The sequence below is a fragment of the Amphiura filiformis genome, chromosome 13 (genome assembly GCF_039555335.1).
Source record: "Amphiura filiformis chromosome 13, Afil_fr2py, whole genome shotgun sequence".
NCBI lineage: Eukaryota > Metazoa > Echinodermata > Ophiuroidea > Amphilepidida > Amphiuridae > Amphiura > Amphiura filiformis.
In genome coordinates this window covers 39,074,224-39,095,095 of record NC_092640.1, presented here as the reverse complement: position 1 = coordinate 39,095,095, position 20,872 = coordinate 39,074,224, and the positions used below count along the sequence as shown (strand labels likewise).

The window sequence follows — 20,872 nt, the reverse complement described above, 5'->3', positions numbered from 1 at the left end:
GGGAAGGGAAGGGACATTTTAAAAACGCCTGTGTGCAAAATTAATCATCATTTGACCATTTCCGCAGTTTTAAAAGCAAATTAGGAATTAGTTTCAACTTCGCCCCCCCCCCCCCCCACCCCTTTGACTGGGCTAGATCTGCGTTCTACTAACCACAGCGACAAATATACATTTGCTGGCGTGTGAAAAATAACACCTGATTCACATAGGTGGGAGCCTGTGATTGCCATATGGCATGGGCATTACCTTTTAAAAGGATTTTTATTAAGCCCATGAACGGTTACCGCTCAACACTACGCAAAACATCGAAACGTCCCTCTCTAATAGAGAAGAACACTCTCATAGCCAACCGCAAATGTCGCAATTTAATGAAGCATTGATATGAAATCTGAACTTTGGATGTTAAAATTGCGATTAGTTATTCGGAGTGCTGTAATTCTTTTGTGAGGTAGGTGGTGGATTACCCGAAATTTTACCCAAAAACTACGTCTGGAAAGGCAAATTTCTGAAAAAATAAATGTATTAGAGTTTCAAGTGAAGTACAGTGCTTATTTCAGTCTATTCTAAACATTTCCATGCATGGAATAAAGTGTGTAAATTTAACCATTCAATGTGTACGAAAAATTATTGTAAAAAATATTTTGTGCAAATGCATTTATTCATTGTATAATGTAGGTATGCTAGGTGAATTCAAATTTGCCATCAAACTGCATCATTTTACATATCAAATTAAAGCCCTTGAGTGAAGAAAGCCAAAACTGAAAACATTTTTGTCATAGCACTTTCCGTAATAAAGTTACATCTTGTCAAAGATTGCCTTTCATCAAAAAGATTCTGCTAGCAAAATTCCCCAAAACGGCATAAATTTAGGGGTGTTTCTAGATCTTATCATCTTAGTCTCATGGCGATAGCAGCTTTTTTTAATGGAACTGCTATCAAAATCCCTCTAAAATTCCATGTGCGACTTGAAACTTATTTTACGGCTTTGTAAATTTATGCATAAGGCTAAGTAAAAAATAAAACATGTTTCACGCCTGGGTTTTCGAAAAAAAAGGAGGAAGAGGGGCTTTTTATTTTCTATTTTTATCGCAAAATTGGTGTAAACTAGCGGGACACCCGCGCTACGCGCGGGTCCCCGCTAGATGAGTAAATGGGAGCGTTCACTAAAACAGGAGGTATTACTGAACAGGTAGAATCATTGAAAAGGTAAAGTTTATTTATCTGAACCTGACCATCTTTAAGCCTCACGTTTCCATTTTAACTTCTTTTCTTTCTTTTTAGTTTTTTCTACATGGGCCAATTTTGTTCCATTTAAAAAAAAAAATTCTGCTAAGCTTCGGATTTTCCGTTACCATGTTTTTTATTTATTCAACCCCGTTGCGATATTTTCTAAATCTGTCCTTTCTTACATTTCCATTTTAGCTTCTATTTTATTTGCTGCATAGCTTGTGATTTCCCGTTTTCATGTTATTTATTTAATAGCTTTTTTATTTAAACTTCCTGATTTTATTATAGCTTTTTTTCCCCTTACATTTCCTGAAGAGTTTCTTTCTTTCCTTTAGCCTATTTTATTCCCGGTTTCATTTTGTGACTTAGTATGTATAACCCACATACTCGTACAGCCTGTTTGTCCTCATTTTGTTTTCTTTTTTATTTATAGTAGGCCTACCTCTTCACGTTGTTTGTACTTTTTAACACGCATCTGTTTGTTTCCCGTATTTATTACGCTACGGTCGTTCACCCGTAATATCATTCATTACGTGACTCTGCGTCGTTTACGCGTGCCATGGCGTAGTGCTGCGTTACCAGCGTGGTATCGCTGCGCACGCGAGCGGCTTGGCATTAGATACGCCCGTGCGACGCGCAGGCCTAGCTTAGTAACTGACTCCTCTTTTTGCTTACCTTGGATAGCAACAGACCACATTTTCACTGATTTTGAGGCCAATTCTTGACCGTTTTCAACCAAATAAAGTTTAAACACGTTCCCGTATATTCCTCGATCTCCCGTGCGTCATGAATTGGGGGTATAGGAAAAGGTGGAGGCGTTACTATTTTTTCATTTTATTCGGGACATTTTGTCCCAGATCTCAAGAATGGAGAGGGGTACTGAGTTAGTTTTGGTCTCATTTTGTTGCTAATTTATCTAGCTAAAATTGTGGAAAGTAAAAACTTCACACTGTATATACTTTTTGAGATATTGCAATTCAAACGATGCAGAGTCAGGGGTGGAGGTGCCTACGGTTGAGGTGCCTACGGTTGAGGCATGTGTTAAAGTATAGGGAATATTGATTTTTCAGGCCTCCCGAATTTACTTTTTACTGCAACTTTGTAACCCAGCAAGGTATTGAGATGGATTATGTACCATTGTTTTGGTATTGATGTCTAGTTTATAATTTGACCAGTTTTACTCCAAGCTAGGTTAATTTGTTGTAAGTGTGCTGCATTCTGTGTCATGGGTTCTAGGCTTTTCCTATACGTTACTGTGTTAACTATTCATTTATGCTCCGAAATGTTCTGAAGGTCATATTTCTTGAAGGAGTTACTCCACTGCTGTAAAAGTTTACATTTTTTGGATGGAAATTTGATGAGGAATTCAAATATGCCACTGGTTTTTGTGTGAGGCATGGAGGAAAAAAGTTTTGATTGAAAATGTAATAAAAATCATAAAAATTATGTACGACTTTTGAACACCCTGTATCTCAGTTAGGCAACATAACTCATCATTACAAGTTTGCTTTTTTGAAAGCTTACAATGTTATTAGCACATCTAAAAAGGTTTTAGCAGAACAGGTGTTTATGTTATTAAATAAGAGATGAACAAAATAGTATACTTTTTGAACCAAAATTCAACTTTTCCACCCTATATACCATTTGTGGCACCCTGTATATTGAAACGGAGAGCCAAAATGCGATTTCAGATTTTTGGCCTGTTTTTAAGCTTACCTCCTGTGTGTTTGTCCATTGCAGAAATACGAAAATTTAGCTCTTGTCAAATTCATATTTAGAGAAAAGTCACGATGCTCACGTGTTCGTGGTAGTTTTTGATTGTTATTATGCATTTAAAATGATTGCATGGCTCTGCACAAGGTATATTTTTGTAAATATTTGGATTTGTTTACCTGCCGATCGTCAGTTTATGTCGAGTGTTGAAAATACGGCAGAGAAAATTTGTCATGTCGATGCGTGTAAATTGGCTTCAAATTTTACTACTTCCGTTAGTATTGTACAGAGATCTTATAATATTGTGTAAATAATTTTGTCAGGAACAAAATAAGGTATTACATACCGTCTACGAGTAAATATTGAGGACAAAATTCAGGTTTTTTTCATGTGTTGTTTCAAAGAATTTTAGATTTGTCATTTTGAAATTCCCCGGCCAGCAATCGTCTGAACGTAAACAAGTTTTTCCTAAAAATTGTAAATTTCCTTAAAAACGACTTTTGTTGATCAAACTTTGGATTATTTAAGATGTAATTGTTTAAGGATGTAGAATTTTAAGATATTTTTGAGTATTTTCACGTTTTACATGGTCAAAAAGGGGGTCATCAGTTTGATTCCTGATTTAAAAACACTAGCAGTTCTAGTTATTAAATTTCGTCATGCTCAAAATCTTTTCGAAAGTGAGCGCCTGACGCGGAGTGACTGCGCGATATCCATAGTAACGGAGCTTACGCTTTGAACGCAGCCGCCAAAAGGTTCCATGAACGCGTTCAGGAAAGTATATAAAGGCCGTGCACGACGCAAATTAACTGAGATTGCTTGGTGGACAAAAGTCCACCCAAACCTTCACTCAGTTTGAAGGTAAGCACTGCCAACCAAAGCAAATACGCCCTACTCTGGAGCTCAGATTGAGCTAGGGGCAGCTTGGCTACCACAATAGTGGCACTGGCAACACCGGGTGGTTATGCACTCCGGTGTTTTGGCCTAGCGCCTATGCCTATTGTGCAAGTGACTTGCCGCACACATGCACAAGTCCAATGGAAAGTTATGCACTGTATTTTGTGTGCATTCATTGTTGCATGGCAAGTTCGTATAGGTGTACAGACATGGATACTATACTCTGTAGTCGGCCTACTAGGCCTTGGCCTAGCCTATGACTATGTCAATGTGATGGGAGATTCTGTTGATTAAATTGTATTTTTATGCTTCTCGATTATTCAAGCAGATAGTATGTACTGTTCGGCAGCATTTATTGGTAATTTATTTGGATTTAAAACAGAGAAATAAGGAAATATCGTCATGATCATCAACAGAGATTGTGTATTTACCAGTGTTATACTTGTATTTATGAATTGTGATATTATGATAAGACAAATATGAAAGCAAAATAACAATACAAGATATAACAAAAGAAGCAAATATAAAACAGAATTGTCAAGTCTCATTTTTACCTGTTAGCTTACTCCTTTCATGCATCACTGATTTAACATGTCTTGGGGAGAATTCTAGTCTTTGATACTACGCTACCAATTGTATGTTTAGAAGGCTAGTCTTCTCCACCAGTCGTTTACATAAGTATAGGGGCAAGCTCGGTCCCGTTACAACTGGTGTCTGGCGGTAGGATAAATCAAAATTTATACAAATTTTGGCTCACGATTTATTATGGCAACGACTGAAGATAGTGCTGATACTTCTCCAACCGATACCAGCTCAGAAATATTACCTGGTGATGAATTTAATGTTCATGAAAGTGATGAGTCAGTGAGAAGTAGGCCTAAACATTATAGCAATGACACTCAGTCTGGAGTAAAAATAAAGCCTCAAACTTACGATGGGACCACTTCCTGGTCAGACTATTTGATACAATTCGAAATTGTTGCTGAATGGAATAAATGGAATGATTATACCAAAGCCATTTGTTTAGCAACTAGTCTAAGAGGTGTTGCTCAGAGTGTACTGGGACATTTGGATCCGCCTGAACGGCATGATTACCACTCACTTGTGGCCTGTTTGAACCTGAGGTTTGGAACCGAAAATCAGGAAGAGCTATTCTGGGTGAAGCTCAATAACAGAGTAAGGCACCCAAAAGAGTCATTGCCTGACCTAGCTCACAACATCAGGAAGTTAGTCAAGCTAGCTTTACCAACAATACCAAGTCCCTTCTCACAGGAGATAGCAAAGAAATACTTCATAGGTGCTATCAGAGAAAGCGAATTACGGTTAACCATCCTGCGTGCAAAACCTGTTACTTTTGATGATGCAATTAAGATTGCAGTGGAAACTGAAGCTTTTTACAAAGCTGAAAAGTACAGGCATCAATATGATACATCTGGAGATAGTGCAGATGGAATTGCTGAATTTGTAGATGTGAAAGAGAAGACAGGGAGATCATCGAGAAAGAACCGGAAGTCTCCCTCATCACAAATGCGAGCCAGGAGAAGGTTAGCTTTCTTAAAGATCCAGAAAAAGTTAACCAGGCCGCATGCTCCCTTAATTGGGAAAGTCTGTGATGATCTACCCTGCCAAATGGCATGCTCAAGCAGTTTCAAGAAGAAAGGGAGAAAGACGCGAAAGTCTCCATCATCTAGAAGACGAGCCAGGAGACGATTAGCTGTAAGGAGACAGTTAACTGGTGGTCAGGACACTCCCTTGATAAATGGGGAAGACTGCCAACTAGCAGGTACCATGAGTGATAATCAGACAGTATTAGTTGACCGTATAGGCGTAGGTGAATGGAATTCATCTGGTCAATACGCCGACACTCTGAGAAAGTTGTCATCTCAGATGAGTCTTTGGAAGAGGTCAGCTATGCTACTTGATGACGGTCATGATGGTATAGGCACACGATCAGGCCTATGCACCAACTCATTGGCACCAGGAGACTTGCCATCATCAGAATGAGTCTGGAAGAGTGACCAGTTATCATGATCATGCAGACATGCAATGATGTCTGATGGTATATAATTTGTAAATAGCTTTACGAGGAAGATTCAAGGAGACGGAAGTTATCGTGTTTATGGGATAATGAGATGCGGAAAAGCCCCTTGCCGTATAAAATAGTCATTGATCCTTGTGGTGTATGAAGTCCGGAAAAGGGCTCACCGACGTCTTGCACTGCATACTGATAACTCATTAACTCCTTGCCGCTAAAATATGAAATTACTGTTTTATGAAGTTGAAGTCAGGTATAGGCCTTGCCGACATCATCATCATATAAACGTGTTTTATAGCGGATTGTCTACTCGACATGTAGACCCTGTATATAAAAATTGTTTTCATTATTGTTATTATGTAATTATAATAACTCAACTTTGGGAGGGATAGCCTCCAATAAAAAGAACTTTATGAATGAAATTTTATTTCAGCCAAAACGTGATTAGAAGTTTGATATGACTTTACTGACTGCAGCGGTATTGTCATGCCAATCTTTTGACCAAGTTTTGTCTCTGTGAAATTCTTGTTCTTTTTAAAAGAGCAATAATCTGGATTTCTTAATTTAGATAAAGTGAAAGACACCTCACTTTATTTCGACACAACTATTCTTACAATCATTTGGAATGATGGATATGCATGGGGACATCACCATGAAAAAAAATGGACAGTGTTGACTGTCGGGCACTCATGTTGTGACATGAGATTTCATGCCTTAATTCTGAATTGAATGTCAGATATTGCAGATTACGAAGACAGATGAAGAAAAACAAAATGGAGACGGAGATAGCTACAGTTAAATTACAGAAATCGACTTTAAGCCTACAATAATGGTTGCTTCATTGAATAGCCATTAGATCTGTACGTGCTATCTACTGAAGATAGTAAGTTTCGTCGTATACGGCATGTGCTCTTAAGAAGATTAACGAATGAAAATCAACTAGATCTCATCATGTGTTCTCTTACTGATACTGTTGAGGCATCGCCACGGGCCGGTTATGCAGATCTTATGATTTTGGAACTCTGGTTGGTGCGACGGTGACTCACTGATTGCAGTCATGATGTTTTCAGAGCAATGTCAGGCTATGTAGGCGCATTGGTAACAGAACATCAAGTTTCGCTCTTGGGTGGATTACCAACTGAGAAAGTCTTCAAGGACTTTTTAGAACTCAGGGGCAAGAGTGAATGGTAAAAGGGATATTTGACTAGTCAATGGTTATTCTTTACCAGGTCAAATGTTTTATTGGATGATGTATGGTTCTTTACACCTTGCATAATTGATGTAAGGGCGGCGCAGTCAACATTTCCTCTCATGATCGACGGTGAACCAATCTGGCAGTTTCTCATGAGAGTTGCGAAAGAGGTATGATAATGTAGATTCTCAGATGTTGAAGATATCGAACTGAAGACAAGGTCCATCAGAAGAAAGGACGCTGAGGAATATAGAACTTTTATAATATCTGAACTTAAATATTGATCATTAATTGATGGCAAAAATGTAAAATGTTAAACTGATGTTTTGTGTAACTTGATGCAGAGACAGACTTCTGTTCATTAGCTCGAAAGTCAAGATTAAAACTGGTATTGTTCATTTGAAAATGAAATTGATGGAAATATGCACCAAGGTGAAATAAATGGTTCTTGTAATATTTTATTGGTGAAGAAGACTATGCATTAAAACCAGATGCTTAAATGATTAATATGCTAGAGATATTGTGAAAGATTTGTATAAAACTTGTAAACATAATAATATAATTTGCATGTGAAATAGTTGCTTTTATAATGTACAGTTGTAAATCGGCCAAATAGCCAATTAATTTTGAAAAACTTTTTGAGGTCACGAGGGCACGACAATGTTATTGTCAGCCTGTCACCAAACAATGGTTGAGTGAATTTACCTATGTTACTGCTAAAGTTTTGTCAAGAAAATGCTCTGACTTTTTTTAAAATTATTATTGTACCGTAATTAAGTTAAATAATTATACACGTTACATTTCGGGACGAAATAGTCTCGAAGAGGGGGTAGTGAAACGGAGAGCCAAAATGCGATTTCAGATTTTTGGCCTGTTTTTAAGCTTACCTCCTGTGTGTTTGTCCATTGCAGAAATACTGAAAATTTAGCTCTTGTCAAATTCATATTTAGAGAAAAGTCACGATGCTCACGTGTTCGTGGTAGTTTTTGATTGTTATTATGCATTTAAAAATGATTGCATGGCTCTGCACAAGGTATATTTTTGTAAATATTTGGATTTGTTTACCTGCCGATCGTCAGTTTATGTCGAGTGTTGAAAATACGGCAGAGAAAATTTGTCATGTCGTACGTGCGCAATTGGCTTCAAATTTTACTACTTCCGTTAGTATTGTACAGAGATCTTATAATATTGTGTAAATAATTTTGTCAGGAACAAAATAAGGTATTACATACCGTCTCACGAGTAAATATTGAGGACAAAATTCAGGTTTTTTCATGTGTTGTTTCAAAGAATTTTAGATTTGTCATTTTGAAATTCCCGCCAGCAATCGTCTGAACGTAAACAAGTTTTTCCTAAAATTGTAAATTTCCTTAAAAACGACTTTTGTTGATCAAACTGTGGATTATTTAAGATGTAATTGTTTAAGGATGTAGAATTTTAAGATATTTTTGAGTATTTTCACGTTTTACATGGTCAAAAGGGGTCATCAGTTTGATTCCTGATTTAAAAACACTAGCAGTTCTAGTTATTAAATTTCGTCATGCTCAAAATCTTTTCGAAAGTGAGCGCCTGGACGCGGAGTGACTGCGCGATATCCATAGTAACGGAGCTTACGCTTTGAACGCAGCCGCTAAAAGGTTCCATGAACGCGTTCAGGAAAGTATATAAAGGCCGTGCACGACATAAATTAACTGAGATTGCTTGGTGGACAAAGTCCACCCAAACCTTCACTCAGTTTGAAGGTAAGCACTGCCAACCAAAGCAAATCGCCTACTCTGGAGCTCAGATTGAGCTAGGGGCAGCTTAGCTACCACAATAGTGGCACTGGCAACACCCGGTGGTTATGCACTCCGGTGTTTTGGCCTAGCGCCTATGCCTATTGTGCAAGTGACTTGCCGCACACATGCACAAGTCCAATGGAAAGTTATGCACTGTATTTTGTGTGCATTCATTGTTGCATGGCAAGTTCGTATAGGTGTACAGACATGGATACTATACTCTGTAGTCGGCCTACTAGGCCTTGGCCTAGCCTATGACTATGTCAATGTGATGGGAGATTCTGTTGATTAAATTGTATTTTTATGCTTCTCGATTATTCAAGCAGATAGTATGTACTGTTCGGCAGCATTTATTGGTAATTTATTTGGATTTAAAACAGAGAAATAAGGAAATATCGTCATGATCATCAACAGAGATTGTGTATTTACCAGTGTTATACTTGTATTTATGAATTGTGATATTATGATAAGACAAATATGAAAGCAAAATAACAATACAAGATATAACAAAAGAAGCAAATATAAAACAGAATTGTCAAGTCTCATTTTTACCTGTTAGCTTACTCCTTTCATGCATCACTGATTTAACATGTCTTGGGGAGAATTCTAGTCTTTGATACTACGCTACCAATTGTATGTTTAGAAGGCTAGTCTTCTCCACCAGTCGTTTACATAAGTATAGGGGCAAGCTCGGTCCCGTTACAATATTGACCAATTGTTTGTACGTGTGCATTCCTGATACTCTAAGCTTTACAGTGATATATAATTTTATAGGGTTTTGATGAACAGTTTGTGAATTAGATCAGTTTAAGTACAAAAACATGTAAATTGTTCAATTTTTTAGTATGTAACGCATTTGGCCCCCAATTCATGGCGCACGACCCCGGGTATGAATTTGGCGACATTTGGATCGAAACTGACGGAGCCTTTATAGCGATACATACATACATACATAGATACATACAACATTTCCCTATTTATAGTAAGATACCCATACTTAGAGCTGTTTTAGCGTACAATCTGTACATATACAATAATGCCTGGAAAAAGGTGGAGGCCCTTTTTTATTTGTTGTTCTGAGAGTTACACCCCCTCTAATGATCACAAAACCTTCCTAAAATGTTTCTTGTATCTTAACAAGGCTATAGAAAGCATCCCAACTTCCTAGACATATTTTTTGAAAAGTTATTACTGAATTTCAAAAAATAAAAATTTATTTGAGAAAACCTCAAAAAAGGAAGCGGGAGGGGACGTGAAACATGATTATTTTTTTATTTGGCCTAATACATCATTTCAGAAGAGTTTTGTGATCACTAGAGGGGCCTACCTCTCAAAACAATAGAATAAAAAGGGCCGCGCCTCCTCCTTTTTCTCAGGAGACTCAGATATCAATCAATGTACCGTATGTCGAATACCCAAACTATGGTGCTAAATACAGGTATTTAACGTCATTTTCCAATAAAAAATAGAAAATAAAAAGCCCCTCATCCTCTTAATTTTCAAAAACCCAGACGAGAAACATAATAATTTTTATTTTTACTTAATAAAATATAATCTGTTTGATCTATTTATTGGACAAAAAGAAAGGGCTGATTTTTCGATTTTTAGCTCTCTGTAGAGCCAGTCCATGTCAAAACAGACTGCGTGTACACCCACCCTCTTGGATTTTGCTCTCCTTTGGCTCAGGGGTACCTTTTATGGACCCCTAGGTGAGGTCACAAGAATTTAAGGGGTCCAAATGACAAAGTGCTCTCTTTGAGGGGCATTTTCTTCTTAATTGATTCAGTTGTGACCCTCTTTTTGAATGTAGTCACTCACTGGCTGTGTCTGAAATGCCTAATACCAAAAAAGATAGATCTCTGAATTTTGTTGGGATTTCAGGGGGGGGGTGGAGTCAAAATCAGCACTTCGTACTGTTCAATCAAATTATCTTTGATTTTGAAGGACCCATGATATTTAGTCACAGTGCACTTTTAAGTCCTAATTATGTTCAGAATGGATTAACCATGTACATGTGCCAATGTATATGAGCAATTAAAAAAAGAGAAATTTCTAGAGCCCCTACAGAATTTTAGGCCCACCTAAAGTGGTTCAGCCACAAATGGCGCTTAAAATCGGCAAATTTTGACCCCTAATAACTTAAGGTGTGTACACCAGATATGAATTTCTAGTATCTGAAAGAATGTAGTTACCATTGCATTCAAAATCTAGTCGAATTCGCTGAAGCATGACACCGTGTAAAGCAATGGAACTCAGAAGCGAGGGCGAGATTGCTGAGCGGTCTAAGGCGCTGAGCTGTCGGCCGTGATAATACAATCTGTGTGGGTTCGAGCCTTGGGCTTGCCTTTGGTGAGAATTCATTAACCTATCCCAAAATGTTCCTAGAAGTTCGGGAATCATGCAATTATGTTCAGTTACTGTGAGGTTAGTGTATCAGAGATATTTTCTCTGAAAGTTTGAAGCAGGCTCTGCTTCGAAGCAGTACATAGAATATAAATATAATTGTAGAATTCCTTCTCGCCCCCATATACTACGTAGCACATGCAGATACGTAGCGTATGAACGGTGTCTCGTGGTTCGGAAAGTCACGTAAAGCTGGTAGTCCCGTGTACAGGAAGAGTAAAATACTGTGCATGTTAAGTGTCGGAGCTACCCGGTATTCGAAAAGAGAAGGGGGACCATCCCCGGTTCTGATATCTGTATTTTTTAGAATCACTTCCTTTAAGGTCCAGAGGACTTCCAGTTTAGCTCAAATGAGCTGCTATACATGTAGGAAGTATAAGAAAGGAAAGGAAAGGGAGTAAACACAGCCGATCACTGCAGGCGATTGCATCAAAAATGTTGCTAAAATTACACATCAGCAAAATTTTAGACAGCCCAAAATAGGCAAATACCGTATTTCGTCAAATAAACGCCCCTGGGGCGTTACATTTTCCCAAGGGGGGGGGGCATTTATTCAAGGTCAATTTTAGAACGATAAAAATCATAATTCCCTATCAAATCATTAGGTAAACTTTAAACTCACACTAAAATGACGAACTATGAACTAGAAAAACTGACTTCTGGTTCACTTCCGGGTTTCCAATCGAGATTTTCGCCAAAAAGTGACGTTATTATCGTCATGTGGGCAACTTACTACACAAGATAGCATGGAAATATCGGCATTTTTGAAATATCTTGGTTGAAAAAAGTAGTGGGGGGAGTTTATTTGAGGGGGTGACTATTTGACCAAATACGGTATGCAAATCTTGCTCAAAAACAAAAGATACGGTTGACTCATCGAAATAACTTTCATCCAAATTTCAACATTAACAGAATAATAACCTCCGGTGTAAAAAATTGCACCGCTGTCCGACCGAAAAACCATAGCAAAGCACTCTAGCATCGAAGCTTTGAAGAGCTCTAGAGTTCTTGAGTAAACTAGAACAGGGTTTTCTTTTCGTCGCCTAAGCACTCCGATGACTTTACTCCCTGCAAAGAACCACCCCCCACACACACACAACTAGACAGTATGTTAAATCAATAAATGTTTAAAATGTTACATGCATTTTCTCATTAAAAAACATTGTCTTCATCTTGCCAATTTTGAAGACTATTATTGCAGGAGCTGATAGCATCATGTCATACAGAAACAGCAGAAGTAATCTGGGAGGCAAAGTATACGTAGGCGATCTACCATCAGGTGCAAGCAGACAAGAATTGGAGGATTCATTCTGTAAACACGGCCAACTGAAAAATGTCTGGGTGGCTAGGAATCCACCGGGCTTTGCGTTTGTGGAGTTTGAAGATGATAGAGATGCAAAAGATGCAGTGAGAGATTTAGATGGAACGTAAGTTTGATGCAAACTTTGACTGCTCAGTCAGTGCCAGAAGTGGGTAAGTGCAATAGCTGCCCTGTGAACATGTGGCAATTTACACACTGTACTACACATGGCAGCTACACATGTCAGCTATTGCACTTGCCCACTTCTGGCACTGAGCAGTTGACTTGTAACTTGTTCAAGGGTCGGTGCAAAAAGGCCCTATCTGCAATAGCTGCCGTATAGACATTTGACTCATTTCTGTATTCTATTATTGTACAATATGACACCTGGCAGCTATTGCAGATGAGGTACTTCTTGCACTAACTCCTTGTCAATTGGAGATCTAGACTAAAAAATTCCTCTCAGGGAGGGTCTGGTGCGATATTGCCATTTTTACGTCGCCGCCATTGCATTGACACGTAATCATGAAATCTTCACAAACAATTTTGTTAAAAGCAAATCAATCAACCCTGATTTTATTTAGCATGTGTAAGCGCTCTGCAATTTTCAGGAATTGGACAAGTACATCCGGCATAATCATGTTATGTTACAAGTGTCATTTTTAGAGCATGCAGGTATACATGTTTTACAGTACATTGGGAACTAATTGCATTGACGGTCTGACACAAATATTAATCATCCAATTTGATGCAGAGATATTTTCCACATGTTGCTAGCAATGTCCATTGGCTGACGGCATCATTTTTTTCTGTGGTTCTTTCACAGTGAATTTGTTCTCTGTTTTCTTATACCCATGTAGTGAAATCTGTGGAAGAAGAGTAAGGGTGGAGTTGTCAAGCGGTCAATCTCGACGAGGTGGCGGCGGCCGCTTTGGTCGCGGGCCCCCTCCAAGGAGAGACATAAGGGATGAGAAATGCTATGAATGTGGAGAGAAGGGTCACTTTGCCAGAGATTGCTACAGCAAAAGGAGCTCGAGCTCGAGGTCAAGCTACAAAGGAAGAGGAGGGTAGGTACTTCCTTCTGCCTTCTGATATGTCAAGCAATTCTTTTTCTTTAAGAGGGGTGGGGTAGAGATACTTTTAAAATGGAACAAATCTTTTATAAATCTATTTGAGAGAAATAAGTGCTACACATATGTTTTACGTTTGATAGTGTGAGAGCATTATGCAACTTTTCTGGTCAACTTTACCTCATTCTGTGACATTGCAAAGTGATCGAAAGCTATGGCATGAAAGAATCAGTACAGTTCTACTTCCTAGTGATTATGGACAAGACTTCCACATCAAAATGTAACATTAGATCCATCTCATTTGTAGATCTATCTATGTCACTAAGAGTCTGAAATTTGTGCTCATTTTTGAGAGGGTGCAATGTTATTTTGCGAAGTGGCGGGCCTTTAATATCAAAACTGATGGGTACCAAACATTTTGCTAAAAGCTTGTACTTTGCTCATAATAACCTTATGAGATTATGTGGCAAATATATGTATCTTTTGAAAAAACATCTATGCAAGATTACTGAAGTCATATTATGACCGGAAAGTGTTTGGTGTGGAAGCCATGAGCATTTGATTCTGGGATATCAAACTTAAATAAATGTAGACCTCGGCACGTATGAATTTTAATCTGAAATGATATTCTTGCTCCAGAAGTTTAAAAGCATCATGCACTTCAGATTTTTTCTCTTGCACATCATTTTGCTGCACTATGAAGTTCCTCTTTTATCAAAAGTAATCTCTATTCTTGAAAATTCTTGAAAAGTATTTCTTATGACCTAAAATACTGTAAAATTGATAAGACAATTATTTGTCTACTTTGTACAAGTTCTGATTCCAAAGCTATGTTCAACTTCTAATTAAAACTATCAATATCTACTTTTCATACATTTCTGCTTCAATCAAAGGTATATATTTGCATGAGAAAATTGTTCAATTAGTTCTTGCCACTTTATATAATGTGTAAATATTTTTCTGGGTACATGTACCAATAATCCAAAGCTGAGAAGGTAAGGTTCTGCGGTACTATCCTCTTACTGCAGATATCATAAAGTAGGTAGCATTTAAAAAGCGTTACTTTTGTTTTTTATTCTTTACAAGTATGAAATCATTGCAATATTGTTATTGACACTTTTCAGGCACTTTGCTTACGGCTAGTTCGTCAAGTCAGGTCTCCCTCACCCACGTAGCTTACAACTAGTCGTCACTTGCTCGGCATGTGCTCAGCACTAAAAGCTCCATGTGTCCAACATGTGATCACCATGTGATCTTCACACACAAGCGTCATGCGATCACCCCACACGTGATCCGAGGTGTTTACTCTTCAAGCCACCCTACCTACATATGTACCTACCTACAAATTGCTTCAAACCAGCTAGTATTTTCTTCCCTGTAAATAAACGACGTCTCGGTGACTTCACAGCAGAGCTTCTAGCTGCCACACAAAAATATAGTCCACAAAGCCCTGCAAGTCAGATTGCGTCCATCCATCTGTGACGAGTGATCGCCATTGACAAAATTGTTCAGGCACGGTGTTCTCGTCAAGACGACTGCAAATCAGCAACCCCCTTTAAACCACAAAATATCCTATGTATCAGCCTAAGCACATGCCGATAACATGACCTTCTATTTCAACAGTTTTCATGTATGCTTTTGATAATTATAGTTAACTGGTGAGTCTGGTTTACATTTAATGGTGTTGGTGTACACATATTATTAAAAACTTGTATTGTAGACTGCTATTCCTGATGATTCCAGAATAATACAGAACTAATTTTTTTTAGAACTTAAAACACTAGGAAATCCATTTGTTCAGATTCATTCAAGATTCGGGCATTTTCTTGACTATTTCTTGACTTTTCTTAAAGTCTATTTATGAAGAAATAGTTCAGGAAAGTAAAAAAATGGTCAAGAAAATATCTGAATCTGAACTAAATCTTGACAAAAATTTATGAACTTCCTAGTGTCAGATCAATCATAAGCCTTTAGACTATCCTAGCTTGGAATAAAAGATAAAAATCTCATATTCAATTAAATTCTTACTTGTTTTCTGATGATCGCTGTCACTAAATTCACAGACTTGGCACAAGTCTAGATAACCATTCCAAATCATGTGTATACTAATAAGCTGAAATATTGCGCTAAATTACATTCTGACAATCGCTGTCACTAAATTTACAGACTTGGTACAAATCTAGATTAGCATTCAAAATCATTTGAAAACTAATAAGCTTAAATACTGTGCTTAATTACATTCTCTTTTCTTTGTTTTAATAATTGGCTTGAGGATATGTCTACAAAAAACACTGGCAAAATGCACATTTTGGGCCCTTTACCCCTATGTTTCATGGACTTTCATCTGACAAAATGGAATAATAAATATTATTTAAAAAAAATATAGACATGTATTATTATGGAATCAGGAGTAGTGTAAAATGTAAATAAGCAACAATATGGAAAGGGCAAATATTAATACTGGCACTAGTATTACTGGCACCTATTGGGGTGCAGTAGCATATTTATAACCAAAATTTGGAGGAAGCTACAACTGCTGAATATAGTACAGATCTAATTGTTTTCATCAGAGAAGGGATTTAGGCACGAATCTTTCAGTCATCAACTTTAATTCTCTCTCTTTCTCTTTTCCTTCAAATAACATCTGAGTTAATCTGGCTATCTTGTACATCAGAATCTCTCTTGTACCAACCAAAAGGAAACAATAGAACCAAACTAAACAAACCACATTCCAACAATGATTTTCTGTGATTCTTCTCAAAATATTAATTTCAAAAATCTAAACTGATTACCTCTCTTCAGACATACCCAAGTTGACTGATCATAGATCACTCTCACATTTAAGCTAGGACTTCACTAAGAGCGAAATTAATTTTAGACAGCATGGGCCATAATTATACAAAATTATATATAAGGAACACTTCCAGTAAAAGAGCCTACCTGGCATCTAATCTGAGATTATTGTGTATTTAGTACCTTACAATAATTTACCCCTGCCAAAATCAGTGTTCCTCCCTCCTTACACCTGGGCCATATTTTAATGAATGCTGAACCAGAACTGTTGCATAGTCTAGATTACTTGACTACATGTATATTCTCATTTTTGTTCACCCAAAATTGATCACCCCTTCTGCAAAACCAAAAACCAAAAAATCAACAACAAAAAAAACCCACCCAACCTACTTGTGTATTTTATTTGCCTAATTATGGGAAAGCATTTCTATTGCCCTACGGCAGTTCTACTTTGAAGCAGAACACTTGGACCATGGGGCTATTCCAGAAACCCCCCCCCCCCCCCCCCATGGTCATGGAAGACATGACCTTAATCTTCCACACAAGGAGTGTAAATTTCCAGTGGGAGTGCATGGATTTCAACTGTAATTGACCATTGTCAAGTTGACATGTGAAACACTTCCGGTTCAGTTTAAGGTACAAGTTAACAAAATCTTTGGAAGTATGGGCTTAACTTTATGCAACATACACTTGCAAACAATAGAATCATACACTATGTATTCTTTTAAGTGGGAGTGGTCTAGTTTGCAGACATAAAATGTTATCGGATAATCACATGAATTTGGGTGTCGTCTATCAGACTATGGATAAGCTGTCATCATCACAAGTATTGATAATTTGTAAAACGCTTATCAAGGCGCACGTATGTAGCACGTTGTGGGTGTAGGCCTGGTGCATAATCCACACCAGCGATTGCAGTGCATGTAACTGAAGATGTGAAGTTTTACAAAAATTTCGTTCATTTTAAATAAGGGGAGTTTTTATGACAGTAATTTAATTTTGCTAAATAAATAGAACTTCATTAAAATAATACTTAACTGACTCGAAATGAAAATAAGCATTATGAATTTTTAGTTTAAAACAACAGGTAGGTCAAATATTTTGAGTAGAGAATACCAGCGTATTCTCTATTTCTGTGTATGTTTCTCTGTGGTATGTAATATGTTGCATTCAGTTGCCTCAAAGTATGACTTGATTTTGAGATTTGCAAGGAATCACTTGACAAGTTAAACTGTATGACATGTGAATGATATAGCTTCCGTAAAAAGATGTGTTCAGGTGTTTTGTACATTATTTTATTAAGTACTAGAAACTAAAAACTCGCATGCGACAAGACTTCTAGGGTCAGTTCTATAATGCAATCAATTGTGAAAGAAAAGAAGAGTATAGTAAGTAAAAGTTTTTAATTTTTGCTTTGAACTCTAAAAATTCAACGAAAGAGCCAAAGCTACGTCTTCCCATAACAGGTCTTTTAATAATCATTTCTTTTCCTGTATCTTTAACAGGCGTTCTCGCTCCAGGTCCCGTTCCCGTTCTTATTCACCCAAGAGACGCTACAGTCGCAGCAAAAGTCGCAGTCGAAGGTATGTAAATTCAGTGATTGGCTAAATGTGACACGATCTGGTCCATGGGGGCCAAAGGCAGCAAATTTGAAACTGAGATAAAGGTAAAATGTGGAGTAATAAAAAACAATGAAATACATAAGAAAGTAGGCATCAAAAAACTTCATAACTTTAGATCCAAGTATGCTAGACCTTCGGTGTTTTCAGTAAATATAGCATATTGTATGTATAATGTAATAATTACAGTAACTCAATTTTCAAAAATGCCTCCTTTGGCCCCCATGGACCAGATCGTGTCACAAATTAAAGTAATGTAAGAAAAAGTTTAGAGGTAGCCAATATAACTACCGTATTCACTCTATTTAGGCTCCCTTTCTATTAACACCCACCCTCCCCCAAGTGACCGAAATGCAGAAAATGTTCATGCCATTATGCCATAGCATGTGTGTATTGTAAGCGTCACAAATTAATGTGAAAACTAATAACTTAAATATCATGAAATCCTGTTTAAAGCAGTATGATGTATTTAGTTCTTTCATAAGCCGGGAGTAGAACTTGCTGCACAGGGCCGGAGTAGAACTTGCTGCACAGGGCCAGAGTCAATGTATAGATAGATCTGTGGGCCTTGTAAAAGGATTTTCAATTGTGCAATTATGTTAGATCGAAAGAGCTACACTACACAAACTTCTTTGTGAGAACTTTGCAACAATCGATTCAAGAATTGGTCAACATTCTAACCCCAGTTAGGCACAAAAAAAAATTGTTTGTTTGTCCACGTCCGACCGACCGTGCACTCTGGTCCTGACCGTGTCTTTTTTTTAAATTTGCGTTGAATGTGCTAGTAAAACAGTGGTTAGTATAAATTTAAAGAAAGAAAATGTAAAGAAAATGAACAGTATAACATGCAGAACCATCTCAAGAGTTCAACCAGTAAAGTGCTGTGTGTTTTGACTTATTTACCAGTCTTCAAATTGTCAGTTTCAAGTGCAATATCTGTAAAAAAAATATTTAAAAAAATCCGACCTACCGACCCAACTGTTTCATAAGCCTCTATGGACAAAACGAACCTTTTTTTTTTTGCCTTATAAATAATTTCAGGGCATCCCTGTTTGTCTTCTGATTTGAGTTCTTCTTGCCAGTGAGCAGAACTAGCCATTCACAATGTGTTGAAGTCCCCTTAAAATGAAACAAAAAATGTAATAATAAAATTTGCTATTTGATATTTCCTCATGGTTTCCTTGTTTTGTATATTTTCAGCCCATCCGGCGGTGGTTCACCTGAGAGAGACTAGAGGAGAGACTGTTTGTTTGACTTAACTTGTTTTGCCAACTCAAAATTACCGAGTTGGCCTTTTACTGTTCGTCTGTCACTGTGTACAGCTTCCTAACATTTTCCATTTAATAGATTCCATCAAAACCCTTTGCTGTGTAAATAATTAGCAGAGGAAAGTGAACTGTATTTGGCAGGGTTTTATAGAGTGGGGAAAATTTTAGGGGTAGGAGCATCCTCCAACAGCTGACCACACATAACAAACCAGGACTCAAAAAAACTTTCTTGATGGTGTGAAATGGACAAAGCGGGAGAATGCGGACTCTGCAAACGCTTTGCTTCGAGGCTTTTTAAATAATTATATGGCAATTCTGACCTGGAAAGAAATATGGAAACTGAGCTGATAGCATTTGCCATTTTCTTCGCTAAAGCAATATCAGATGAATATTTTTAAACTATATGCTTGAAATAACAAGTTCTACAACATTTTGATTTAGTGTTATACAGTTTGAGGGCCGAAAACCAGAAAGCCTCAACTCGTAATGAAAACCAGTGTGAGTTAAGGCTTTCTGGTTCTCAACCCTCAAAGTATAAAATGTGTAACCGCACAATGTGTCCATTTGAATGTGAAATAATTATTAATTGTTTTCGTTCTGTTCACTATACATGTTAAGTGCAGCATCAGTGCCAATATACAGGTAACCAAGGTGTCATTGGTCATTCCCTGTACAAACATAAAAAAGTTGATTTTATAGTTCATAATTTTGATATTGTTCATTTGTTAACTTCTTTCTGCCATTGTAAACTCCGAGAACTTGGTTTTGCTTTTATTGAAATATAAGTTTTGTTTTACGACAAACGGAGACAATTTGTCTGTAAATTGTTGTGTGAAGTCATTGTACATCAAATCCTGGATGCTATAGACGAATACAAATTCACACATTCCTATACCTTAATGGCTGCCAAAATTGGGTCCCCGTCGGCTTAATCTCACATAAAATGTGAAATAATGCCGCCTTGGAGGGTATTTTAAACTGCATTCTATCACTCGTGTTACACGTAGACAAAAGAATGATGACAGTTTACAACACAAAATAATCTAACATCGATTTTTAAGCGGCTTTAATCCACCCAATTGGGCAGTCACTACACCAGTGTGGTGCATGCGGGCATAGACATACCACCTAGACCTATGACTGCCCATCCCTAACCATGGCAGTAGGTGAAGCCACGTATCCAAGGTGATTTTGGTCGGGTGGTCGGACGCAGAGAAATAAGCGTTCATGTCTGGAACGAAAACGCGATCGCTTTGCGTGATTGCTGCGCCGTTATCGCCTCGCGGCCAAATGCAACATGTTCTGTAGACGCCGAACATGTCTGCTTGTTTGCGTCCGGGTTGCGTCCTTGTCAAAATCGTTGCTAAGCAGTGTTGACTTCTACGCAAACCAAAGTCATAGGTCTAGGTACTTGTTTGTCTGTTCGTCTATAGTGGATATTACCATGATCATTGTAAGTATCGTGGAAATTCTTTTGGCCGACAGTCAACAAAATTCGGATAAAAGGGGTACTTTGGGCAAATCTGAATGCGTTGCATAAACCTAATAGATATGGAATCGAACCAATTTTGGGGAAA

The 20,872-nt window shown here is 37.6% G+C and overlaps 1 protein-coding gene across 1 annotated transcript; it reads left to right on the top strand.

Annotated features, from left to right (window-relative positions):
• The first annotated feature begins 339 nt into the window (after positions 1–339).
• Positions 340–20,540, top strand: LOC140168325 (serine/arginine-rich splicing factor 7-like). Its single transcript, XM_072191690.1, has 5 exons — positions 340–448; positions 12,434–12,672; positions 13,406–13,612; positions 17,914–17,991; positions 19,228–20,540. The coding sequence occupies exons 2-5, from the start codon at positions 12,461–12,463 to the stop codon at positions 19,259–19,261; spliced, it is 531 nt and encodes a 176-aa protein (XP_072047791.1). The 5' UTR covers positions 340–448; positions 12,434–12,460; the 3' UTR covers positions 19,262–20,540.
• Positions 20,541–20,872: the final 332 nt, after the last annotated feature.